The sequence below is a fragment of the Arachis ipaensis genome, chromosome B09, assembly GCF_000816755.2.
Source record: "Arachis ipaensis cultivar K30076 chromosome B09, Araip1.1, whole genome shotgun sequence".
NCBI lineage: Eukaryota > Viridiplantae > Streptophyta > Magnoliopsida > Fabales > Fabaceae > Arachis > Arachis ipaensis.
In genome coordinates, this window is record NC_029793.2 from 16,126,092 (window position 1) to 16,148,106 (window position 22,015).

At 33.8% G+C, this 22,015-nt stretch overlaps 1 protein-coding gene across 1 annotated transcript; it reads right to left on the reverse strand.

Annotated features, from left to right (window-relative positions):
- On the reverse strand, positions 4,757-11,241 carry LOC107615102 (AP2-like ethylene-responsive transcription factor AIL1). The gene is given in 8 exon segments (XM_021111391.1): positions 4,757-5,600; positions 6,474-6,550; positions 6,898-7,007; positions 7,887-7,975; positions 8,206-8,214; positions 9,016-9,098; positions 9,901-10,522; positions 10,641-11,241. Coding segments are annotated over 8 exon segments (1,728 nt in total). The 5' UTR covers positions 10,816-11,241; the 3' UTR covers positions 4,757-5,037.

Genomic DNA, 22,015 nt, shown 5'->3' on the forward strand with positions numbered 1-22,015 from the left:
TGAAAACAATTTTATACTTTATTACGCATAAATAATACACCTTCGGACGTACATATGTGATCAAATTTGACCACTATAATAAAGTGGTGAACTAACATTATTATCCATTATTTCCTAAAAAAGTTTTACTAACTTTTACTAAGCACATAACAAGAAAAAATATTGCTAATGATAAAGAAGAATGACTATAAAGTCGGCTCTAACTAATTAATTAAAAATTAAATCTATTATAAAAAAATATTATATATTCAAATATTTTTTATTAATTAAATCTAATTAAATTGATTCTAAAAAAACAATTTTTTATTATATTAATTTTTTGAATTTCAAAATCAAAAATAAAAAAGTGACTTAGTTCAATTATATTGTAAATAATCTCTTAGATTTTTTGTTTAAATAATTATTCTAAAAATAATAATAAAGGAATTCCAAGCCAGAAAATGAGTGGAATAAAGTGAAGAAGGGCACACAAATTAAGGCACCTCCCCATACCGGCAGACCCCATTCATTTTCGCTCGTATCCGTCACTCCAGTCAAAACTTGACTTTTTGTTGGTGCATTTTAGTGGGTATCCAATCTTTACATTTTATCATCAAATCAAACCTAATTTTTAATCAAATCATATTTATATGTCCGTTTATATTACATTTGCGGTAGTCAGTTTCAAGTCTAGATAAAGAAAAAAAAGTTGTGTTAGGTTTTTGAGAGTTAACATAAAAATTTAGTCGAATTTTCATGACATGGATCAAAGACGTTATTACATTAAAGCTAGGTTATTGTCCAAAAGCAACGTGTTGTATGACTTGTGTACAGTGTCAAATGAGCAAGAGCCGCTGCATCAGTATCCGGGTGTAGTGTTAAATGAGAAAGAATTCCCGTGTTTTCATAAACGGACGAGGATAAATAAGCTAGTTCACAAAGAAAAAGGTAAAGGTCGGAGCGACAAAAGGTTGGAATTTGGGATATGGAATACAGGCACCCTAATAGAAAAATCCATGGAGGTGATGGATACCATGACAAGGAGGAATATTAACATTATGTGCCTACAAGAAATAAAATGGGTTGGTGCGAAGGCTAGGGAGTTGGATACTTCCGGATTCAAACTTTGGTATACGTGAAATGTGAAGAATAGGAATATGGTAAGTATTATCGTGGATAAGCAGTGGATGACAAGAGGGTGAGAGATCAGATCATCTCTATCAAACTTGTGGTGGAAGGAGGTACTTTTCATGTGATTAGCGCCTATGCACCGCAAGTGGATTCGGACGAGCAATACAAGATAAGATTTTGGGAGGATCTCGAGAGTTTGGTCCAAGACATACCTTCGGAAGATAAGATTTTCTTAGGAGGAGATTTAAATGGCCATGTTGGAAGAGAAGCGACTGAGTATGGAAGTATTCACGGAGGCCATAGTTTTGGGGTGGTCAATATCGAGGGTAAAATTATTTTGGATTTTTTCTCAACTTTTGATCTCCTCATCGCAAATACATGTTTAAAAAAAAGAGACAGACATCTTATAACTTATAAAAGTGACATGACAAACTCTCAAATCGACTTATTCTTGTTGAGGAGAGTCGACCGAAAATTTTGCATTAATTGTAAAATTATTTCGGGAGAGAGTTTAACAACACAACATAGGATGCTTGTCATGGATTTTCGAGTTGAACAAAAATTGAGAAAAAGACGTCATACAAAGAACCCAAGGACGATGTGGTGGCGGATGAAAGGCAAAGAACAAAGAAACTTCCTAAGACAGGTAGAAGAAGAAGCAAAGTGGGATGGGAGCAGAAGCGCGGAGAAGATGGGGAGAGAGATGGCAGAAGTTATTAGAAGAACAATAAAAGAAAGTTTTGGTGAATCTAGAAGGATATGACCAAGAGACAAGGAGTCTTGGTGGTGGAATGCGAGGGTACAAGAAAAGATAAAGGCAAAAAGGGTGCACTTTAAAGAGTGGTCTTTGTGCCGCAACACAGATAATTGGAAAAAATACAAGGCGGCTAAGAAGGAAACAAAAGTAGCTATCAGCGAAACAAGAACAAGAGCATATGAGGGTCTCTACCAGTTCTTAGGCACGAAAAAAGGAAAAAAGGTATATATAGAATCGTAAAGAGCCGTGAAATAAAAACGAAAGACTTAGATCAGGTTAAGTGCATAAAGGATAAAGAAGGGGAGGTATTGGCTCAAGAGGAGAAGATCAATGAAAGGTAGAAGAGTTACTTCTATGAGTTATTTAATGAAGGACAGAATACTCTTCCGAACCTTGGTCGGTTATGTACGAGGGAAGAAGATCAAAACTTCGACTATTATCGAAAGATTCGAGACTTCGAAATAAAAGAGACTCTAAAGCGGATGAAAAATGGCAGGACAGTAAGACCCGATAATATCCCGATTGAATAAAGGGGATATACAAAGTTGCGAGAACTATAGAGGGATCAAACTCATGAGCCATACCATGAAGTTATGGGAAAAGGGTGATAGAACGGAGGCTGCGACAAGAGACACAAGTAAGAGAAAACTAATTTGGTTTTATGCCAGGTAGATCTACCACTGAAGCGATATACCTGTTAAGAAGGATGATTGAGAGGTATCGTAGTAATAAAAAGGATCTACATATGGTTTTACATATCGTAGTAATAAAAAGGATCTACAAATTATCAAGGTTTACAGGAAAGCCTAGCAATCAACATTGGAAAGCTATAATAAGAGTTCTTGGTTATCTCAAGAAAACCATAAACTTGGGATTACATTATAGTGATTATCACACAGTTTTAGAAGGTTATTCCGACGCAAGTTGAATTACAAATCTTAGTGATAACAAATCCACTTCATGATGAATTTTCACCATAGGTGGTGGAGTAATAAGTGTGTCCTCAAAGAAACAAATATGTATTATACATTCTACTATGAAAGCTGAGTTTGTAGCTTTATCAGGCAAAGGTAAAGAAGCAGAATGGTTAAGAAATTTGTTATATGATATAAAGCTGTGGCCACAGTCCTGGATCCGAAAGAGAGTACTCGGGTTCTCCCAGACGACAACCATTTTAATCTTCTGTGATAGTGAATCAACCATGTATCGAACATATAATAAAGTTTATAATGAAAAGTCTAGACATATAAGTTTGAGACATGAGTTTGTGAGGCAACTAATAGATGATGGTGTAATTACCACCACCTATGTAAGATCTCAAAGAAATTTAGCAGACCCTTTGACTAAATGTTTGTCAAGGGATAAAATTAAAGAGACTACTGCTAAAATGAGATTAAAACCTATTATTACTAAATGATGGGAACTTAACTTTATTCTAGTAGACCACTAGTTTCAAGGTTTAATGCGGTCATGGCCAACAGGAAAAATACTAAAGGATATTTACAAATTTTATATTTATTAATATTAATTTTATTAATAATTAATATTAATATTTTAGTGAGCGGTTAAACAATTTGAACCGATTTTGAATTAGTTAAATATTAACCGGTCATATACGTATGTATGTGATGGTTAGTGTGTGAAATGATACATTGTATCTATTCACATAATAACAATTAAAGGGTTGTGACTATTCACACAACAACAGAAGGTCACAACCATTTAACATTGTACGCGACTTTTGGTATATATATATATCCCTTCTACTTAAAACAGATTGAACAAGAAATTATTTGTCAAACCTTATTTTCTCCTTTTTTTTTTAAGTTTAAGAGAATTGAGAATTTCTTATTATTGCTAATTAAGTTTCATTATATCTTGGAAAAGTATTATCATCAATTCTATAACAACTAAGTGTGTGAACAAATATCTCTCTAAAGAAAGCGATCTAATCGTGTCTTAAAGCCATAACACTATAGATTTTGTCATCTTACCATCTTTATATACCCAACAAATACCTCGTCTTCTTTGTCTCTTCTGTTTGTCTTGGTACCAAAAGACACGGTTCCTGTTTTCTTTTCTGTGTCCTTCCATTGATTTATTGTCATCATCCTTAATGTGCATGACAAACTCAAGCAGTTTTCGATGAAGATACACATGATAATTTTTTTATTATTATATTACTAAAAACAAATTTTATTATTCATTTATTACAAGTTTAGTTATTTTACTATCACAGAATTAATTATTCTCATAAATGATTATTTAATTGAAAACTATGAGATACTTATTCATAAATACATAACGACTAATTTAAGAATTTACTTTTTCTTTTAGATATATAACATGACTAGGAATTAAAAAAATGTTATTTGTATATCAAATTTAACCACTAAAATCAGTCACTAATGTATTTGTATATAAATATATATGTAGTTTAATTTATTTTTAATGTGTATTTGTATTCTAACGTGTATTTTATACTAATAATTAACTTTAGTAATTGATTTTAATGTACACATAACATAGGCACTAAGAATCATGGCCCTTTACATATGAGTATTATGAAATTCAACTATTTCATCTGAGAGAGGAAAAAAGAGAGTAAAGTTTCATAGCAGAGGGTTTCTATGAGAACCTTCTCGTTGAAATGAAAAAGGTGAATCCTACAAATGAAGAACTTCACTTGTGCTTATATATAACATAATTACATGAGTGAATCTCAACCACACAATTACAATTAAATATCTCACTGTAATAAGACTCTTAACCAACTAGATAACTAACTTCAACTAATTCTGCTGACTGGGACTAACTAATTTAACCAACACTGACTTAACTTGTGACACAAGGCATATTTGAGATTTTATCACATTACAAAACCTATGATTGATTTAAGCTGATTTTCCTCTTTGCCCATACAAGATAATCTTTGTCATGTTAGCATGCATACAAATAGTCAAATACAATACTCAATAGCAACTAATCAACATTGTAATTCTGACACCCCCTTCCTTGAGAATAGAACAAAGTTAAGTTACCATTACAAAAACTACAATAATAATAATAATAATAATAATAATTCAATAATTCTTCCTTCTAATCATAGTTTTGTTTTCTTTTTCTTTTTTCTATGCTAAAATTCTTTTCCACACTCCCAAACTTTCCCCTCATTCATTCCACAAAGCAAACATAGGAACTTGATTAACCAAACCCAAATTCCCAATCCTGTGTTCATTTTCATTGTTTCCATCATCATATTTTGGTGGTCCATGCAGAGTGAAATATCCATGTCCATAATCTGTTCCACTGACCCCAAATTCATTGGGGCTTTGCGGCGGGTTCGCCTCGTTCTTGTTGCTTGGCGAAACCTGCTGCGACAATGGACCAGCGACATTGCTGTTGCTGGTTCCGCTCTCATTCTGCGGTTGCTCGTCACTGTTGCCATTCCACACCATGTTGGACAACTCATCAGAGTGTTGTTCACCATCAGTTATTGCCAGTGGAGTTGGTTGAGAAGGTGTGGCGGCCGAACCGGATGAGTTGAAGTCCTCGGCGGTGGCTAGAGCTGAGTCTTTAGGAGACCGTTTCGCAAGGTCTCCGGCAATTAGGGTTGAACTTGAGCAAATCCTCTTCACGTCATACCTGCTTATGTCGAAATTGGTCACGGCACTTGTTCCCCTGAACTTGATTGCTGCAATGTCATAAGCTTCCGCAGCTTCTTCTTGTGTACCTATAGAATTATTAAAGCTAATTAGAATTACCAATGCAACATAAATTATAAAAAAATAAATAAAAAGGAAAAAATTCCATTTAATTTGCCTTTTCTACCCAGAGATATAAGCTTAATTTATGATTCTATGGTATAGGAGATTAACATTATTAGATATATTCACACGATTATTAAACATGTGATGATACTATAGAACGCATATACATTATGGATCATACTATGGTAAAGAATGTTTTTCAATAAAGAATGAAAATTAGAAATAGAATTAAAATATAAAAAAAAAAAGATTTCATCATGTATGTGCAATACACATTCTCCCAAAAAATTTAGTTAAAACTTGAAATCTTCATTCCTCACTGAAGAAATTTCAATTCATTATATCTCACTACCATACATTAGCATAAAATTGGTGCATCCTGCACCAACAATTTAGTAGTACGGATTCTCTACCAAAAATAGTGGTTAGCATTTCAGTATAACTTTATATTCAAAATTTCTATTAGATCCACACCATTATTATAATTATTTTATCTGTGTATTATGCACCTTTGCATTTAATTACTCTAACGGGAGAAATTACTGCCTATTGGAATTAAAAAGTAAAAGGTTGAAAAGATAAAATATGTTCACATTATTATTAGAAATATAAATTTTTTACAAGGCATATACATTGTATATATCAATATCATAGTGATCAAAATTAACTTCTTACATCCTGTACTATATATGATAATCTATGAGTGTGGACTTTATTAAAATTTCAAACACAATGCATTTAAGTCATTTCAAGAAATTAATTACTAAATATAAAGTGGGAAAATAAGGGAGCTTAGAATAGAGAGGCAATAGAGGGAGGTTGGTGGCAGAACTTACTAAATGTACCAAGATACAAGTCCTTGTTGCCTGCAACCCTTCCTATACGAGCTTGCCACCTTCCATGTTGATGGTGCCTATAACAATAAAATAATAATAATAAAAAAGTGCAATGCTACGGCGAACAATAATTTACACCAATATTTATAAGAATTTTACACACAAAAAAGCATATAATTTATACATATGAATTAGTAAAATTTATTTGTTAAAAATAATTTAATATTTGTGCTGATCAAATGATGACAAAAATTACCAAAAATGACTGATCTCAGAGTTTTTCAATAATAAATAATACAAGGAGAAAAAAAAGGGGGGATGTTTGCAATAATTGCTGGTGTTAATGAAAAAGCTGAAATTGCAGTAAATAATTTAATTAACGGGGAATTAATAATTAAGAAAAAAAGAAAAATTAAATAGTTACTAAATAAAAATCACATGGATAGAAATTTAATGGTACCTTCTCAAATTGGCGACAAATTCTTGTCTGTTCATGTGCTTCATCTCTTCAAGTTCCTTCTCATAAGTGCTTAACTGAGCATTTAAGAAGCAATAGACATATGTAGAGTCACTACTACAGTCTACATGTACCAAACACATATATTGTGGTTTCAAGCTACATAAATTAAATACTCCACTTATATATCACAGGTACCATATATAATGATTCATATAGCTTCTACATTAGTTAAATACACACCAAAACTTTTAGTTTTTTTTATAGAATTTAATTTTGATACATTGAGAATGTAAAAATTTTTATATGATTTTTTTCCCCAAAGTTAAGAGTGAAATTCGAACCCGAAACCTTTAGGTGGAGAGGGTTTATATCATTTGAACTATAGTTCATTGACTGAAAATTTTATATGATTATTTAATCAGATTTATACGATTAGATGACTTTTTAAATAATTGATTTTAAAAATAAGTTAATTTTACTGATATGACTACAAACAATTAGTTGTCTGTATAACATTTTTTAAACTAACAATGCATGAAAATTAAAGGAAATTATCTATCACTTTGGCTATATTGAGAGCTCTAAAATCAAGAATAATCTAAATGGAAAGTTTTTAGAAGTAACATCTTATATGAAAAATGGAAAATAAAAATTACATTGAATTTCTACTAACATGATAATTAATTTAACGGTATAACAGACAATTCACAATAAATTTTACATAAAAAGATGGAGGTGACAAATGTTGTGAGACAAAATGAAAATGAAATTCCATAATATTTTAATCAGTTTTCTAAATAACAGCTTTAATTTAATTAATTGTTATGATCAAATAATTAGCATAAGAATAATTACAAATATTTAGTCATTTAGAAATAAACCGCAGAAAAATTAAAATGGAAGACTTTAATTTTTCCAAAGGAGAAAAGAAACTGTAGAAGCAGAAACCTTACAGGGAAATTTATGTGAGTTGTTGGACCCCAATACTTGAGTGCAGCTAAGTCATAAGCTCTTGCTGCTTTTTCTTCCTTGTCATAACCACCTAATAATAAATTAATAATAGTTGCCAATAGGAATCAATTATATATGTGCAGAAATTAAAACAAGCACAGCTACCAATGCACAACAACAATAAAAATAATTAATACTAATATATTCAGTAGCGTATCTAACCACTTAACGTGCTACGCTGAACAGTAAGATTCACAAACATGGTAAAGAAGCAAACAGCTATATTGCAATATGCATGTGAGAATGTAACTACTCACTTACCAAGGTAAACTGTGAACATTTGAACAACAACCCATCCATGATTTCAAATGAGAGATATATTGTGTAATTCTTGAACTTTAATTAATTGCTTTTTTTTTACTCATTATATTTTTTAACCTCACACCTAAAAGACAAATTTTAAGACTAACGTTTGTTTTGAGATACTAGGACGGAAACTAGGAGATTGGGACTCAGGATCATTAGCCCATAGACTGGTACTAAAATTTCAGTCTTTGTTCCCAAAATTTTAGTAATTCAGTACCTCCAAAATTAAAAGTGGGGATACACGAAACTGAAATTTTTTAGAACCGAAACTGAAACTTTAATAACATTTTATACTTAAAATACTCTCATTTCAATTAATTAATTTCAACTTTATCCTTTATACAAATTAAATTAGAGTTTCATTCTTATTTCAGTTTCAGTCTCTGTCTCTCAATCTCTGTCTCTTTTCCAAACGCTACCTTAAGTCCATGCACAAGATAGAATTTAATTTTGACATTTATTTGTTTAAATAAGTGAACTAGCTACTAAATTAAGTAATTAACTCAAGTTGTTTATTAATTGCAAAATGTTAAAAAGGACTTGTCTTATTTTGCTTATTGAAAGGAAAAAAAAAGTTCCCACAAGTTGCTTCATTTAAGGTGCAGCAACTATTTGTTTTGTAAATAAGAAAGAATTGCTACTTTCATATAAGAAAATAATGTGCATTAATTTTACTTTGTCAACCAAAGGGACCTTGCCACTGGACCTTGGTCAATGACCGACCGTAAATAAATAATTAAATAAATAAGTAAACGTTTTTCTCACCTTGCCTTCCTTTTCTTGTTTGTCCTTCCTTTCTGCAACTATTATCCCACAAATGGGCCTCATATCTACCCGTCCATCTATGCCTAATAACAAAATGCATCCAAAGGTAAGAACAATTCAGCAAGATGTGTATTGATGAATCCTATATTATATATTTTTTTATAATTTTGTTACCTACTGCTTTAATAACTACAGCATTTGTAAAAAGATTTAAAAAAAATAAAAGAAGTTTTCTTAAAGAACAATTTTAAACACTTTAATACATTCAAAACTTAAAAACTTAGTATTTGTATCATCTTCCAAGCAGGTTACATGTAATTGGAACATATGTAAATGTGCTTTACCAAGAACAACACAACAACAGATTTTTTTTTTCTTCTTACGGAAAAATAAAATTTTTAAATATACCTTTTTAGTTTTTACAAACCTTTTATATTAAATGTGGTATAATTAAGTAGGATCAAATATTTCTCATTAACCTTATGAGATTTTAGGAAAAATAAAACCACATTATTAAGTAAAAAAACATTATTATTATTATTATTGAAAATACACACTCTTATTTTTGATAATATGATTTTTCTTATCTCACGTGAAGTTGATACCCGAGAGTTGCTAAATGATTTGACTGATTTGATTAAATTTTCATTTAACGACTCTCAGTTATCTTGACTTCAGAAGTTGATACCTGAGAGTCGTTCTCAAGTTCTCAAGTATCAACTTCTGAAGTCGACATCACCTGAGTTTTTACCATAAAATTATGCATGTAAAAAAATGTATGAAATGACATTATAAAAAAATAAGAATTAACTGAGTTGGCTTATGCTATAATTGGTGAATATAGTTTCTCTCATTATTAATATTAATATTATTACTAGACATTACCTTGTAACACCACGGTATTGAGAAGTTCTCTGGCCAAAAGTGTCAATAGACTTTCGAGGCACCGGTTCTCTCCCTTGAGATTTAGCAATGGATCTTTTACGAGTGTCATCATCAACCTGATTATGTTGATTATGAAGCACTACTTGGTGGTTCATTCCACTCACCACCACCACCCCACCATTTTGTTGTTGTTGTTGAACACTGCTCGGACTCATAGTCAGTGACAGAGATTGGAAATTGCACTCACCATTATTATTATTATTATTACTACTATTTTGATTTGCCTCCGCTGAAGATGAAGATGAGCAACAAGTTTGTGCCAACCATGATGACTTGTAAACCCCGTTGCCGGCTATGAGAGCATGATGATGATGATGATGATGGTTGTGGTTGCTTCTGCTATCATTGTAGGGATTGAATGATTGGAACAGTGACGATGATGTTTCAACATTCATATTGATCTTTGAGAAGTTGTTTTGTTGGTTTTGGTTTCGGTTTTGCTGACAAAATGCTTTGGTTTCCGCAAGTGGTGATGGATTTGAGTAGCATCCTAAGAAGTCTTCAAGCTTCGGACCTTCTTCATTTGAATTTCCACTTCCCATTGCATTCTCATATCTCCATTCTAAAACATAAATAAAACAACCCATTAACAAGGAAACTTTGAGAAGAAGAATTTATCAACATGCAAAAACGTTGTTGAAGAAGAAGCAGCAAGTAGCATGCAATGAATGAATTAATACCATGAGGTGCAGCAGAGCGAGAAAAGGAGTCAGCAACACAGAGAGAGCCATCAGAGCGCAAAGGCATCACAGGAGGAGGATAAGATCCTCCATTTCCACGCTCTTCATTTTGTCTCTCAAATTCTTCATCAATCCTCAGGTGTGGAGTCAGAGAAAACCCCAACCAATTGCTCATGTTTTTCACTAACAAACACAAATAAAAACTCTTCCTTTTCTCAAGAAAATTATATAAACTCCTAAACCCACCAAAACAGAGAATACAGAATAATGTTGGACTTTGAGCAAGCTCAAACTTCCAAGCTGGTGGTGATGGATGCTATTGGGATGGGGTTCAAATCTTCAAGTACTAGTATACCCCCTTTTTTTCTTTTTCTTTTGATAAGATCGTATGAACTTTAATTTTGATATATATCTTGTGGGTTGAGTGGGTCTCCTTAAGCTATAGCTACAAGTCTAGAAGTACTACAAGTCTACAAGTGTGAATTTTTATTTTTCTTTTTCTTTTGGTTGTTTGGGATTGGGTTGGGTTGGTTTTAGATGATGTTGGTGGGTGCAAGTGCAAGTGCAAGTGAATAAAGAGGTGAGAGTTTTAGACAAAGCTTTTCTCGTCTTATATTCTAAGCCGTGTCTGTGTTTTCTAATGAAAGTATTGGGTTTTGTGCCAGCTCTTTCATTTCTTTCTCAGATTTGTGCAGAGGTGGCCATGGCATGTAGCAGTGTCTTGCAAACAAATTAAATAATTCATAAATAATACATGTTACTATTATTATTTTTTATTTTTAAAAAATGTATTTGTTACTAATATATGAAATACTAACTATTTAATTTTGTTTTTATAATAATCATTTTCCACTAAACATTTTGATAAGGATTTTAGACTCTTTCTAGAAGATCCTAATAATAGTAAATTACAACTTTAATATAAGATGTTGCCATGTTGCGAACATCTTATATTTTTAAAATTTTGGTAACTTTAAGTACTATTCAACATAGCTATTAAAATCTAACCGATAATGGAACTAGTTAAACTACTAAATTAAAAAATTACTGATTCAATTAATATATAAGTCATATATATTTGAACTAACTGACTTNATATAATTTTTTTTAATTAGGTTTTTATACTATATAAGATTTTGTAGTTAAATTCCTATCGTGACAAAGAATTAGAATTAATGGAATATTTCGTTAATTCCAATGTTTATGTCACTGTAAAGACTTAATTACAAAATCTTATATGGTATATAGAAACTTAATTGAAAAAAAAGAACCTAATTAAAAATTTGGTAAAACTATAGGGATCGAGATAATAATTAAACTTTTTAAGAATGAGTGATAAAATTAAATTAAATTGATATAATTTATTGTTAGAAAATTATTAACTTTCTAATCTATTTATGAGCAATACATATATTAATTATAATCGCAAATTAAGTTATTTCACATTAAAAGACTTTATAAAGGTGATCTCATTTATTGTCGTAAATGCTGAATTAGATAAGTTATTATTACTTTTGATTTGGAATTAAATGAGAATAAACTAGATATCCTATGTTATTTGAATTTTAGAGTTTAATGAGTGCCACGCTCAAATATAAATATTGACTTTAGAATTTCAGTTCCCAATATATCAAAGCCGCATTCGTAACTCTTTTTTCATTAGAGGAGTTGTAATTCACCTAGAGATGGCAACACTACCAGCGATCCTCCCGGTGAACTAACCGTACCCCAAACCAACACAGGTGAACAAGTAGAGTATATATCTTATTAGCGCTCGTGTCCCATCATCCCATGGCTCACTTCACTTGAGGCTGACTACGGCCTCAGATGATTAGGCGGGGGCAGGATTCAAACCTGCAGTTTTCAGGTCATGAGCCTAATGAGTTGACCGCAGATGTCCTATTTCGTATTCATTCGACCGAGAAGTCATACGAAGAAAGGTTCTTTCAAGAAGATTCAATTGGACGACAAATTCTTACGTTGTCCACCGAGGAGAACGGAACTACCTTTAGAGTAGACCTAACTGCTGTGGTTACGCCTCCAACAGATGAAATCGCACCGTCGTTGAATAGCCTTTTGATTGCGTGGGATTTGTAATAAAAAAGTCCCCGGAAATCTCCGACATTAATTAGATTGGGAAGGTTTTGGAGTGTCGAGCAGAAACCGTAGCCCAATAGTGGATGGACGACAACCAACCAGAACGGATGGCTTAGTTGGAGGAGACGGAAGGAGAGGCGGCATACCGAGGAAAGAGAATCCCTGGAGTCGTTTATCTACGTTTGAGCAAGTTGGTTGGAAAAAAGATGACTTTCGATCTAATCTCACTTTTCTTTGTAGCTAGGCAGCAACTCTCTAGCTTCCAGCTCTTCTTCCTTCTCTGTCTCTTCCGGTTAACGTAAGGAACCTTAAATCCTCCTCCTCTATGGAAGACACCCTACTCACCTCTGAAAGACTCCAATCTTACTGGGGATTCATCACTAGCTAGGGCTTTTGAATCAAAGCATGGATTCCGGATTCACAAGAATTTGTAGGGCAGCACGGGGAGTTCCTCGTAAGCGCTGCGATAAAAAGACAAGCAACTATGCAAATGAACTCAAGGGGGTCGATGCCTAAAAACACGGGGTTGATCCAAATGTCTTATTTTATAAGCTAAGGTTTTCTCTTCCATAAATAAGGTTTATTTTATGCCCTAAAACAGGCTATTTCATCGTCGTGAGAAAAAAATTGGCAATAAAGTTATTATGCCCCGTAAGCACAAGGAGACTGAGAGTGATCCCAATGGCTCTGATTCAGTAGACTGGAAAGCACCGAACGATCCAATTCGTCTTTCCCTGGCCTCCCCAACACGTCTAAGCACAGTTCACTCGCGTTGATCAATCAAGAGCTATACTGCCCCTCCATCAGGTCTTAGAAAGGTTGTCTGGTGGTTCTGCAATGGTTGAGCGAACAGAAGCCCATAGAGAGCGATTCCAGGAAAAGGCAAAGCTGCTAACCTTAGGATTATAAATTGGATCTGATTTGTAATTGTAAAAAAAAAAGAAAAAGAAAAGCATCTTGCTTGATCATTGAATTGAGCGTGGCGCGTGGTAAGACTGGTAAAACAGTAGTAAAATACCCGGAGGGAGTAATAAAATCATTTAAAAAGTCTACGAAATGATTACTACCCTTCGTAAGGTCAGGAAGTTCCCTCTATCTAGTACATCTAATTCCTCTTCCCTATCTGTCACTTTAGGTACGATGTTCAAGTTTCTCCTGGCTTTGGAAATAGATTAACCAGGTGTTGGATGATAGTATCTACCCGTTCCGGAAGAAGGCAAGGCCAGAAGAGAAAGTATATGACTATAATGTGGGTCAAGTCAACTATCTTCTGTCTTCTTTTCTTAAAAATATCCCCAATAGTCAATATCTCAAGCAGGAGAGATATAAGGAGTCGCTGCATCTGAGGAAGTCAAACTCGCAGTGAGCAAGACATGAAGTGGTTACTGATGCTATCTGAACTTGAGATAACAAATCTCACATTTCTACAGGCAGTAAGGAAAAAAAGCCGAGCCTGTAGCCTTAAATGAAACCATGTGTGCATCTGGACCTACTATTGGTTCAAGAATTTCATCTTCACGGAGAATTCAATTTCACCAGGTCCATGTTGGAGACAGCGGGTCAACATGGACATCATAAATCAGTCCCCCAGCGTCGGTAGAATGCACTAGGAGAAGAAGTTTTTCGACGTTTCAAGTGATACGTGAATTGCTCAGTAGTGCTTCGCTGCTTGATGTTTAAAAAGAGTTAATAATGAAAATAATAATATTCATTACTTCACTGCCACGATTGTTAAAGAATATTCCCTCGAACTTTCTTTCCCCCACTTGCTTACACATTACCTCTAGATCAGACACGGGGGTAGTGATCGAGGTGAAAGTAGAACGTGATACCTCTAGCAGTATTAATCACTCGTTCATCTTTCTCAGGCTCCTTAGTGCCCAACTTATCAAAATATAGCCATTTTGCTCATACCTGGTTCAGTCTATATGGAGGCAATTTCTTTTGTCTGAATCAATCATGTCTCAACTGGATCAATGGAAATGTGCTACCACATAATAAGTATCATATAGAGCAATGTCTAGAAAGCGGACTACTATTAGTAGTATATGCCTTCCCAGCTCGGTGCGGGCCGTGAGAGTGGTACCAAATCGAGGCAAACTCACAAAAAAAACCTTGCCTTCGATCTCAGAAAATAGGGGGTATCTGAACCCACTTGGCATTCTTGTTCAGATGCTTGAATCGAACTCATCTGTTTATTCATTCAATTTTCAGTCACGGTGTTCTGGTCTCTAAAAAAAGAGCTCATATCGAGACGAGAGTTCAACATGCATCGAGCCAAGCCCTTTTTCTTGTTGGAGGGGCGCATCAATTCCTTGCCTTTGCTCTCATTGCTGCTTGAAGTCCAGTCCTTTTTTTTAAGAAAACCAGGCATGATTCCAAGTCTTAATGCGAAGACTCCTCGGTGGGTTGGCCCAACAGCCCGAGCTGGACGCCGCTTCACATCCATCCCAAATACTGAAGACCCTCTATCTATCATTTTTGTTAGGGTTTCCTAACGTTCAACCAAGAACCACCTTTGAGGGATTGTATTCGTGGATTTTTTCAAAATTGTCCCAAGCGTCTTGCATGCCGACTTTGGGTCAAACCACTTCTTTGGCAGAGCACTCCAATCAGTAGAGATCGACCTTCTCTCGTCCCTTGATCCTATGTCCAGTGAGAGATCGAAAATTTCACTATCCCTAAAAAAAGGTTTTTCTGCAATAGCTAATTCAGCTAAATCAATGGTACGTGGGAGTGTTCCTAAAAGAAAGAAAAGACTGACCTTGCAGCTTTAATCTCAGATGCTTATCAGGGCATCCTTTCCTTGTTTGTTGGGTTGGTTCGCACTTTTTTCCTCGTTATAACATAACAGAAGCAGCTTCGTAGCCATGAGGAGAATACGGTCGATTCAAAAAGGTTCCTCATCAATCAACAGTTAGAAGTCGTGTTTGGTGGGAATTTTCATTTTTTTCCGTGGTGAGGTTGACGTTCTTCTAGAGAAAACCTTTTCAGCTTAGCTTAGGATCTTCACCTTCCAGAGTTCTTCCATCTCTTTTTGATTCCTAGACAAGACTCAACTTGCAGCAAGTCTAGACTTCCCTGGCTTAGCAGGAGGAATTGGATATTGAACCCTTTAGTCTGGGACTTAAGGAAGTTACGGAGGAAAGGACTGTAAGTAGGATGAGGTGGCTGAAAATAACAGTATTACATCAGGCTCCTTATTAAGCATGGTCGGTCAATCAGGTAATACCTTAAAGGCTGTCTTCTTGAGTGAAAGCATCTGACTCGGCATCCGCTGGTGATCCAACCCCTTCTGTGCCGGCTGAGACGTACCATGACTTAGAGTTCATAGTGCTGGTAAAAAGAAAATGATTTGATTATTAAAAATTATTTGATATTTGAAAATGATCTGATTATTGAAAAGGATTTGATATTCGAAATGATTGAGAGATTGTTTGGTTGGGACCCTGGAAGGGGGCATAGTCTGAATTTTAGAAGAAATATTGCTGAAATTTTATAATCTTTGAGACTTTGTTTGAAATGCTATTTTAAAAGATTTGATTTTGGAAAATTAAATTATTTGAGATTTATTTAGTTAAGAAAATATTTATTCTATTTGAATTCAATTTATCAAGAAAAGTATAATGTTTTAAATCCAATCTTTTGAGAAGAGATATCGTTTAAATTATGATATGAGTTTGGTTTGATAAGAAAGAAAAGAAGGAGAACAAAAAGTAAAGGAATATATTTATTAAAAGAACATCTGCCACAGAAGAGCAGAGAGCAAAGATAAAGAAAAACTTTAAAAGACTGTTTGCAACAGGAAAGCAGATGTGACATTGTTTGGGCCTTAGTACCAAATGTATAGTGGGAATGCCCACACACTGAGAACTGTTTTCTAGATGTAAGCACATTGAAAAACATTGAAAGTCACACTGTATGCGGCCTAGCCGTAAGACTTATGAGCACACTGTATGCATCTGGAAAGCCATATCTGGGACTCGTGTCCGGGTAATATCGGGAGCGGATAGGCAACCGACACATGAGCTCATGGCCTGCGTTAGGGATAGACATGCATCATGATGTTTGCACATTTGTATTTGGTTGTGCTTGCTTGTTGTATTTTTCTGTGATTGTGTATGTGTTGTATTTGTTTTTCTTTGTGTGCTATAGTTATTATGTTTGTTGTGGGTTTCGGTTGTTACTGCTGACTGGAATTTTCTTAAATGACTTAACTTACTAAGAACTAACAAAAGTCTTTAAAGTGAGTTTTAAAGAGTTCTAAAGGTAATTATTTAAAGTTAAAAAGTGATTATTTGCAACTTATTTCCTTACTCTCACGACATTCTCTGTTCCTATTAATAACGTATGGTTTGTTCTCACCCCAAAATCTTCCACCATTTCAGTGGCACAAGTTCAAAGACTCAGTATGAAGCTATGGATGATTAGTAGGTTTACCTATGATTCCTGTCGCTTTTATAGAGTTCTCTCGCCCGTTACTTTAGTTTCTAGTTTATCCTGAGGGATAGGTATTGTATTCAATCTTTATATTGAATTTATTTGTATATCATTTATTATTAATAGTATTTATATGATTATTATTATTTGAAGATCTTTGATATGTGGTTTTAATTAATAGAAACAAAATTTTGTGGAATTTTCTTAAAAACTGAAATGCGATACCGACGTAAATGCTCAATATTAAATAGATAATAAAGGAAAATGGGTTAGTAACGCCTTACTTTTGGTACGATCATGACGTGCTAAAAGTTAGGGTGTTACAGCCATTGTCCAAAATGTTATCACTAGCGGGGATCTGAAAGTATTGTTGACTGCACAACATGTGTATAAAATAATCAACAATAAATTTGCTGGAATAATGAAGCAGTCGTTATTATCATAAAATGATTCAAAATAGTTATCTACATAAGTTAATTAATAATATATTATTACTGATACAGTGGTTCATACACACTAAATTTCGAATTACAGCAACCTATTGCTATAACATGTGCAGTTGATTCGAAAAGACCTTTTTTTCCAACTATTACCCAGTGTAATAGGATCAGAACAGAGTCAATATAGATACTGTTCAAGAAATACATGAAGAGCATAATCAAAGTCATTATTTGAATACATTATATGATTAAGTGACATTTTTTTTCTCAGGTGATAGTTGTAAAATTTATAACAAGATTTATCTTGGACGAAAGTCATTCAATCGGCTATAGTGGGAGAAGACAAGCGGCCTTTACTCATAATATGGAAGTGGAAAATTATAAAACACTCACAATCACAGGCCAGTTCAATGGTTGTGTTGATAATTGCTGGATTTTCTTGCAAATCTTCGTAGCTATGGATTAGAAATGTGAAATTTTGATGGATCACTGTTTATGTTATTTTTTGAACTTAAATGTCATAAAAGCAGCACATTGGTAAGTGGTGAAGAAGTCATTATGATCATGGACACCCGTTATAAAGAACATTGGGTATTGTGTTTCATTTGATGTACTTAGTAATTTGTCAATGTCCATATTTCAATTTATGTACTATTTAAATTTTATATTTTATTTTTACGTACTAGTAATTTGTCAATATCCATATTTTAATTCATGTAATATTTAAATTTTATATTTTATTTTCACATACTATTTTTATCTATATTTTAATGTGTATCATTGAAAGAACAATTTTTACCGTTAATTGTCCGTTTTAGTACAATTTGTTTTAGGTGGTAAATTTGAATCTTTTTATAAGTAATGGCGACTGTTATGGGTATAGGTAATGGTTGCTGTTATGGGCCTAAAATACCATTAAACCGACATGAGCCCAAAAAATAAATCATTAATATGGGCTACTAATAGAATAGACTATAAAATTTTACAATGAATTTTTTATATGTTTATACACCAGAGATTTTTTGTGCTAAAAAGTTACAAGTATTAGTAACATTGAACATGTAATACGAGATTTTTATAATAGATTTACAAATAGCTCGCGCGTAGCGCGAGTCTTACACTAGTTTTATATATAGCTTGTTATTAACATTTATTAAAAAAACTTACTGTTTAGTTGTTTTATGTTTTTTGGGTATTATTTGGGGCTATGATAGATGTACTAATCCTAAATGGGCATATGGTGCTTTGGCAAAGTAATATATGTTTTTTCAAATTTTGTAGTTTTTGTATTCGTAGCTAGGGGTGTGCATGGTTCAGTTTTTCTCTAAACTGAACTGAAACTGCACTAAACCATTTTAAATGGTTTAGAAACTGAACCAAACTGCTTTGTCACATAAGAAACTGGTTTTAAACCAGTTTATAATACAGTGCACCAGTTTAAACCAGTTCATAAAAAAAACTGGTTTTAATTTAAAAAACTTCTCTAAATCAAAAGTTGAAAGAATCATAAAATATTCACATACTAATAAACTAAAGCATGGTCTTACTTTTTGTTCAATGACAACATTCAAAATATGATATAATATGACACTAACCTAAATGAAGTTAAAATAAACTAATTCAAATCTAACACAAATACACAATTTTGGCCCATTACAAAATTCTAATCATCTTCAAGAGAATCAAGCGTGCCGACATTTCTTGAAGAATTTCTCCCTACATAGAAAAAAATATCTCATTAATTATCGAAAACTAACAATTAGTAACAAACAAGCAATAAGAAAAAAAAGTATATTACCGTGTTCAGCTTTTTCAATCTCTTCAAAATTTTCAATTAGTCCAAAAGGGTCATCTATTACCCAATCTTGAGTGCATACAAGAGCTTCCACCATATATGGTGTCAAGGAGCTCCGATAAGGGTCAATAATCCTTCCTCCTGTACTAAACGCACTCTCAGAAGCAACTGTAGAAACCGGTATGGCTAAAACTTCTCGAGTCATACGTGCAAGAATAGGAAATCGGGTTGAATTTCCCTTCTACCAACCCAAAATATCCAACTCTGCCGACTTGTTTCTAGGCTCACAATCTTCTTTCAGATATCTGTCAAGTTCAGATTTAGCATCTGAATCACGTCCAGTTGATTGCAAATAAATATTCAGGATATCATCTTCATCCTCTTCATTGATCATTGCATCTTGATTACTTTGAGATTCATCTTCTTTGCCTTGGTAGTGATTATAAAGGGAATTCATGCAAGTAAATAATTTTGACTTGAGTTCTCCTCCCTTTTCAACACCAAATGACTCATCCAAAATCTAATTTACAAAATCCAACTTGTGACATGGATCAAGCACAATTGCAATTAACAACAACATGTTAATGACATTTGGAGTTCCCCAATACTTATCATATTTCCTTTGCATCTTGGACGCCATTAATCTTATGCTCAAATCAGTATTTTCACAATGCAACTTGATTTTTCTTCCGATGCTAAAGACTTCTTTCATATATTTATTACTAGTGTCATACAAACTCCCAGAAATGCGCAATGTAGCATCATAGAATATTTTCAAGAATGGTAAAATTGACTCTGCATAAGTCCAATCATCATTTGTAGGCACACCATAAGATTTGCTCATCTCATTAATATATTTATCATCTTGCAACTCAAGCAAATCAAACGCTGCTCGAAGCTTCAATGCTGCCTCCAACATTAAATATGTCGAATTCCACCGAGTTTCGACATCCAAAGAAACAAGCCCTTTATAATTGATGCTCTCCCGCTCAATGCATGCTTTGAAGCTTTCACATCTCATAGGAGATGACTTGACATATTTGACTGCATTGCGAATTCTTGTAATTGAATCATCAATCTCTTTCAAGCCATCTTTCACTATCAAATTTAGGATATGAGCACAACAACGCATATGAAGATAGTCCCCCTTTAAAACAAGACTATTCCATGCATTTAATCTCTTTTTCAAGTATAAAATTGCACCATCATTAGAAGTTGCGTTATCAACCGTTACAGTAAAAACCTGATGCAATTTCCAAGCATCCAAACAACCTTCAATAGCTCTACCAAGTACCTCTCCTGAATGACCCTCAACCCGACAAAAATTCAATATCTTCTTTTGCAACTTCCAATCATTATCAATAAAGTGTGCCGTTAGAGACATATAAGTCAAATTTTGACTCGATGTCGTCCAAGTGTCAGTTATAAGGCACACTTTTTGACAATGATGAGAGAGATAAATTTGTAACTTCATTTTCTCTGTTTCATAAAAAGAAAGTATATCACGGGCCAATGTAGTACGCGAAGGGATTTTAAACTTAGGTTGCAAGCTATGCAATAGCCTTCGAAACACATTTCTTTCTACAAATCGGAAAGCTAGCTCTTCAGTCACAAACATCTCAGTAAGGATACTTCGAGTTACTGCTTGGTCAAATTTTGTAACACTCGGTGAGGATATAAGACCACTTGTTCCCCCTTCTATCCTTTGTCTCTTGCTCTGTTCGTTGTTCAAGTCAAAACATCGCTTCCAATGTTGCCGCATAGCACTTGTTCCCCCCGCATATTTTATTTGACCATTGCAGTTTTTACATCTTGCATACTTCTCTATCCCTTCGATTGGAATGAAATGTTCCCATATCTCTGATCGATTCTTACGCCCAGAAGAACCACTAGGTTGAGGAGGTAATGAGGGATGAGCAGGAAGAACAGCAGGATTTGAATGCTCCTCTCTCTCAGACATTTTTAATATGAGCAGCAAACCTAATTGTAAAATATAAAATATATACCAAATTAATTACCAATGTACAATATACATTAAAATATAATGATCAACCTGCATAAAATAAACCCTTAATCAAGAACTTGCCACGCAGTCTTCATTACTTGGTTCAGGGAAATGATGCTAAAATTACGAAAGCGATAGAGAAGTTGAAATAACCTAAGATACAAAATATAAAATTACATTTAGACAAGATTGACCAGAAAGAGTATCGTTGACTATCGAAGAGCCACAGAAATCAGGAAATTGGAATGTGAAAGTGAGTTTGTGAGATGAATGACCTTAGTAAGAGGAGTGAAGAATCTGATAGTGAAACGGGAGTCAGAGATCTTATTTAAGAAACAAGTCTCGGAGATGTTGAACTCAGCAGCCACAGCTTGCTTCCATTGGCGATCTCTTTCTTCATCTAACAAACAAACTGCAGCAGGGTTTCCCTTGAATGCTGACTCAGTGAACGCGTCCACCTCAGTAATTTGGAGAGTAATTTAGTGTCTTGAAAAAGTAACAAACAAGATAAAGTGAGCAGGAGCAGTACCAAAGCTGTTAGCATTAACTTGAGTTAGTTAGAATTAGTTTTACCAGCTGTGATTAGTGTATGTTTAAG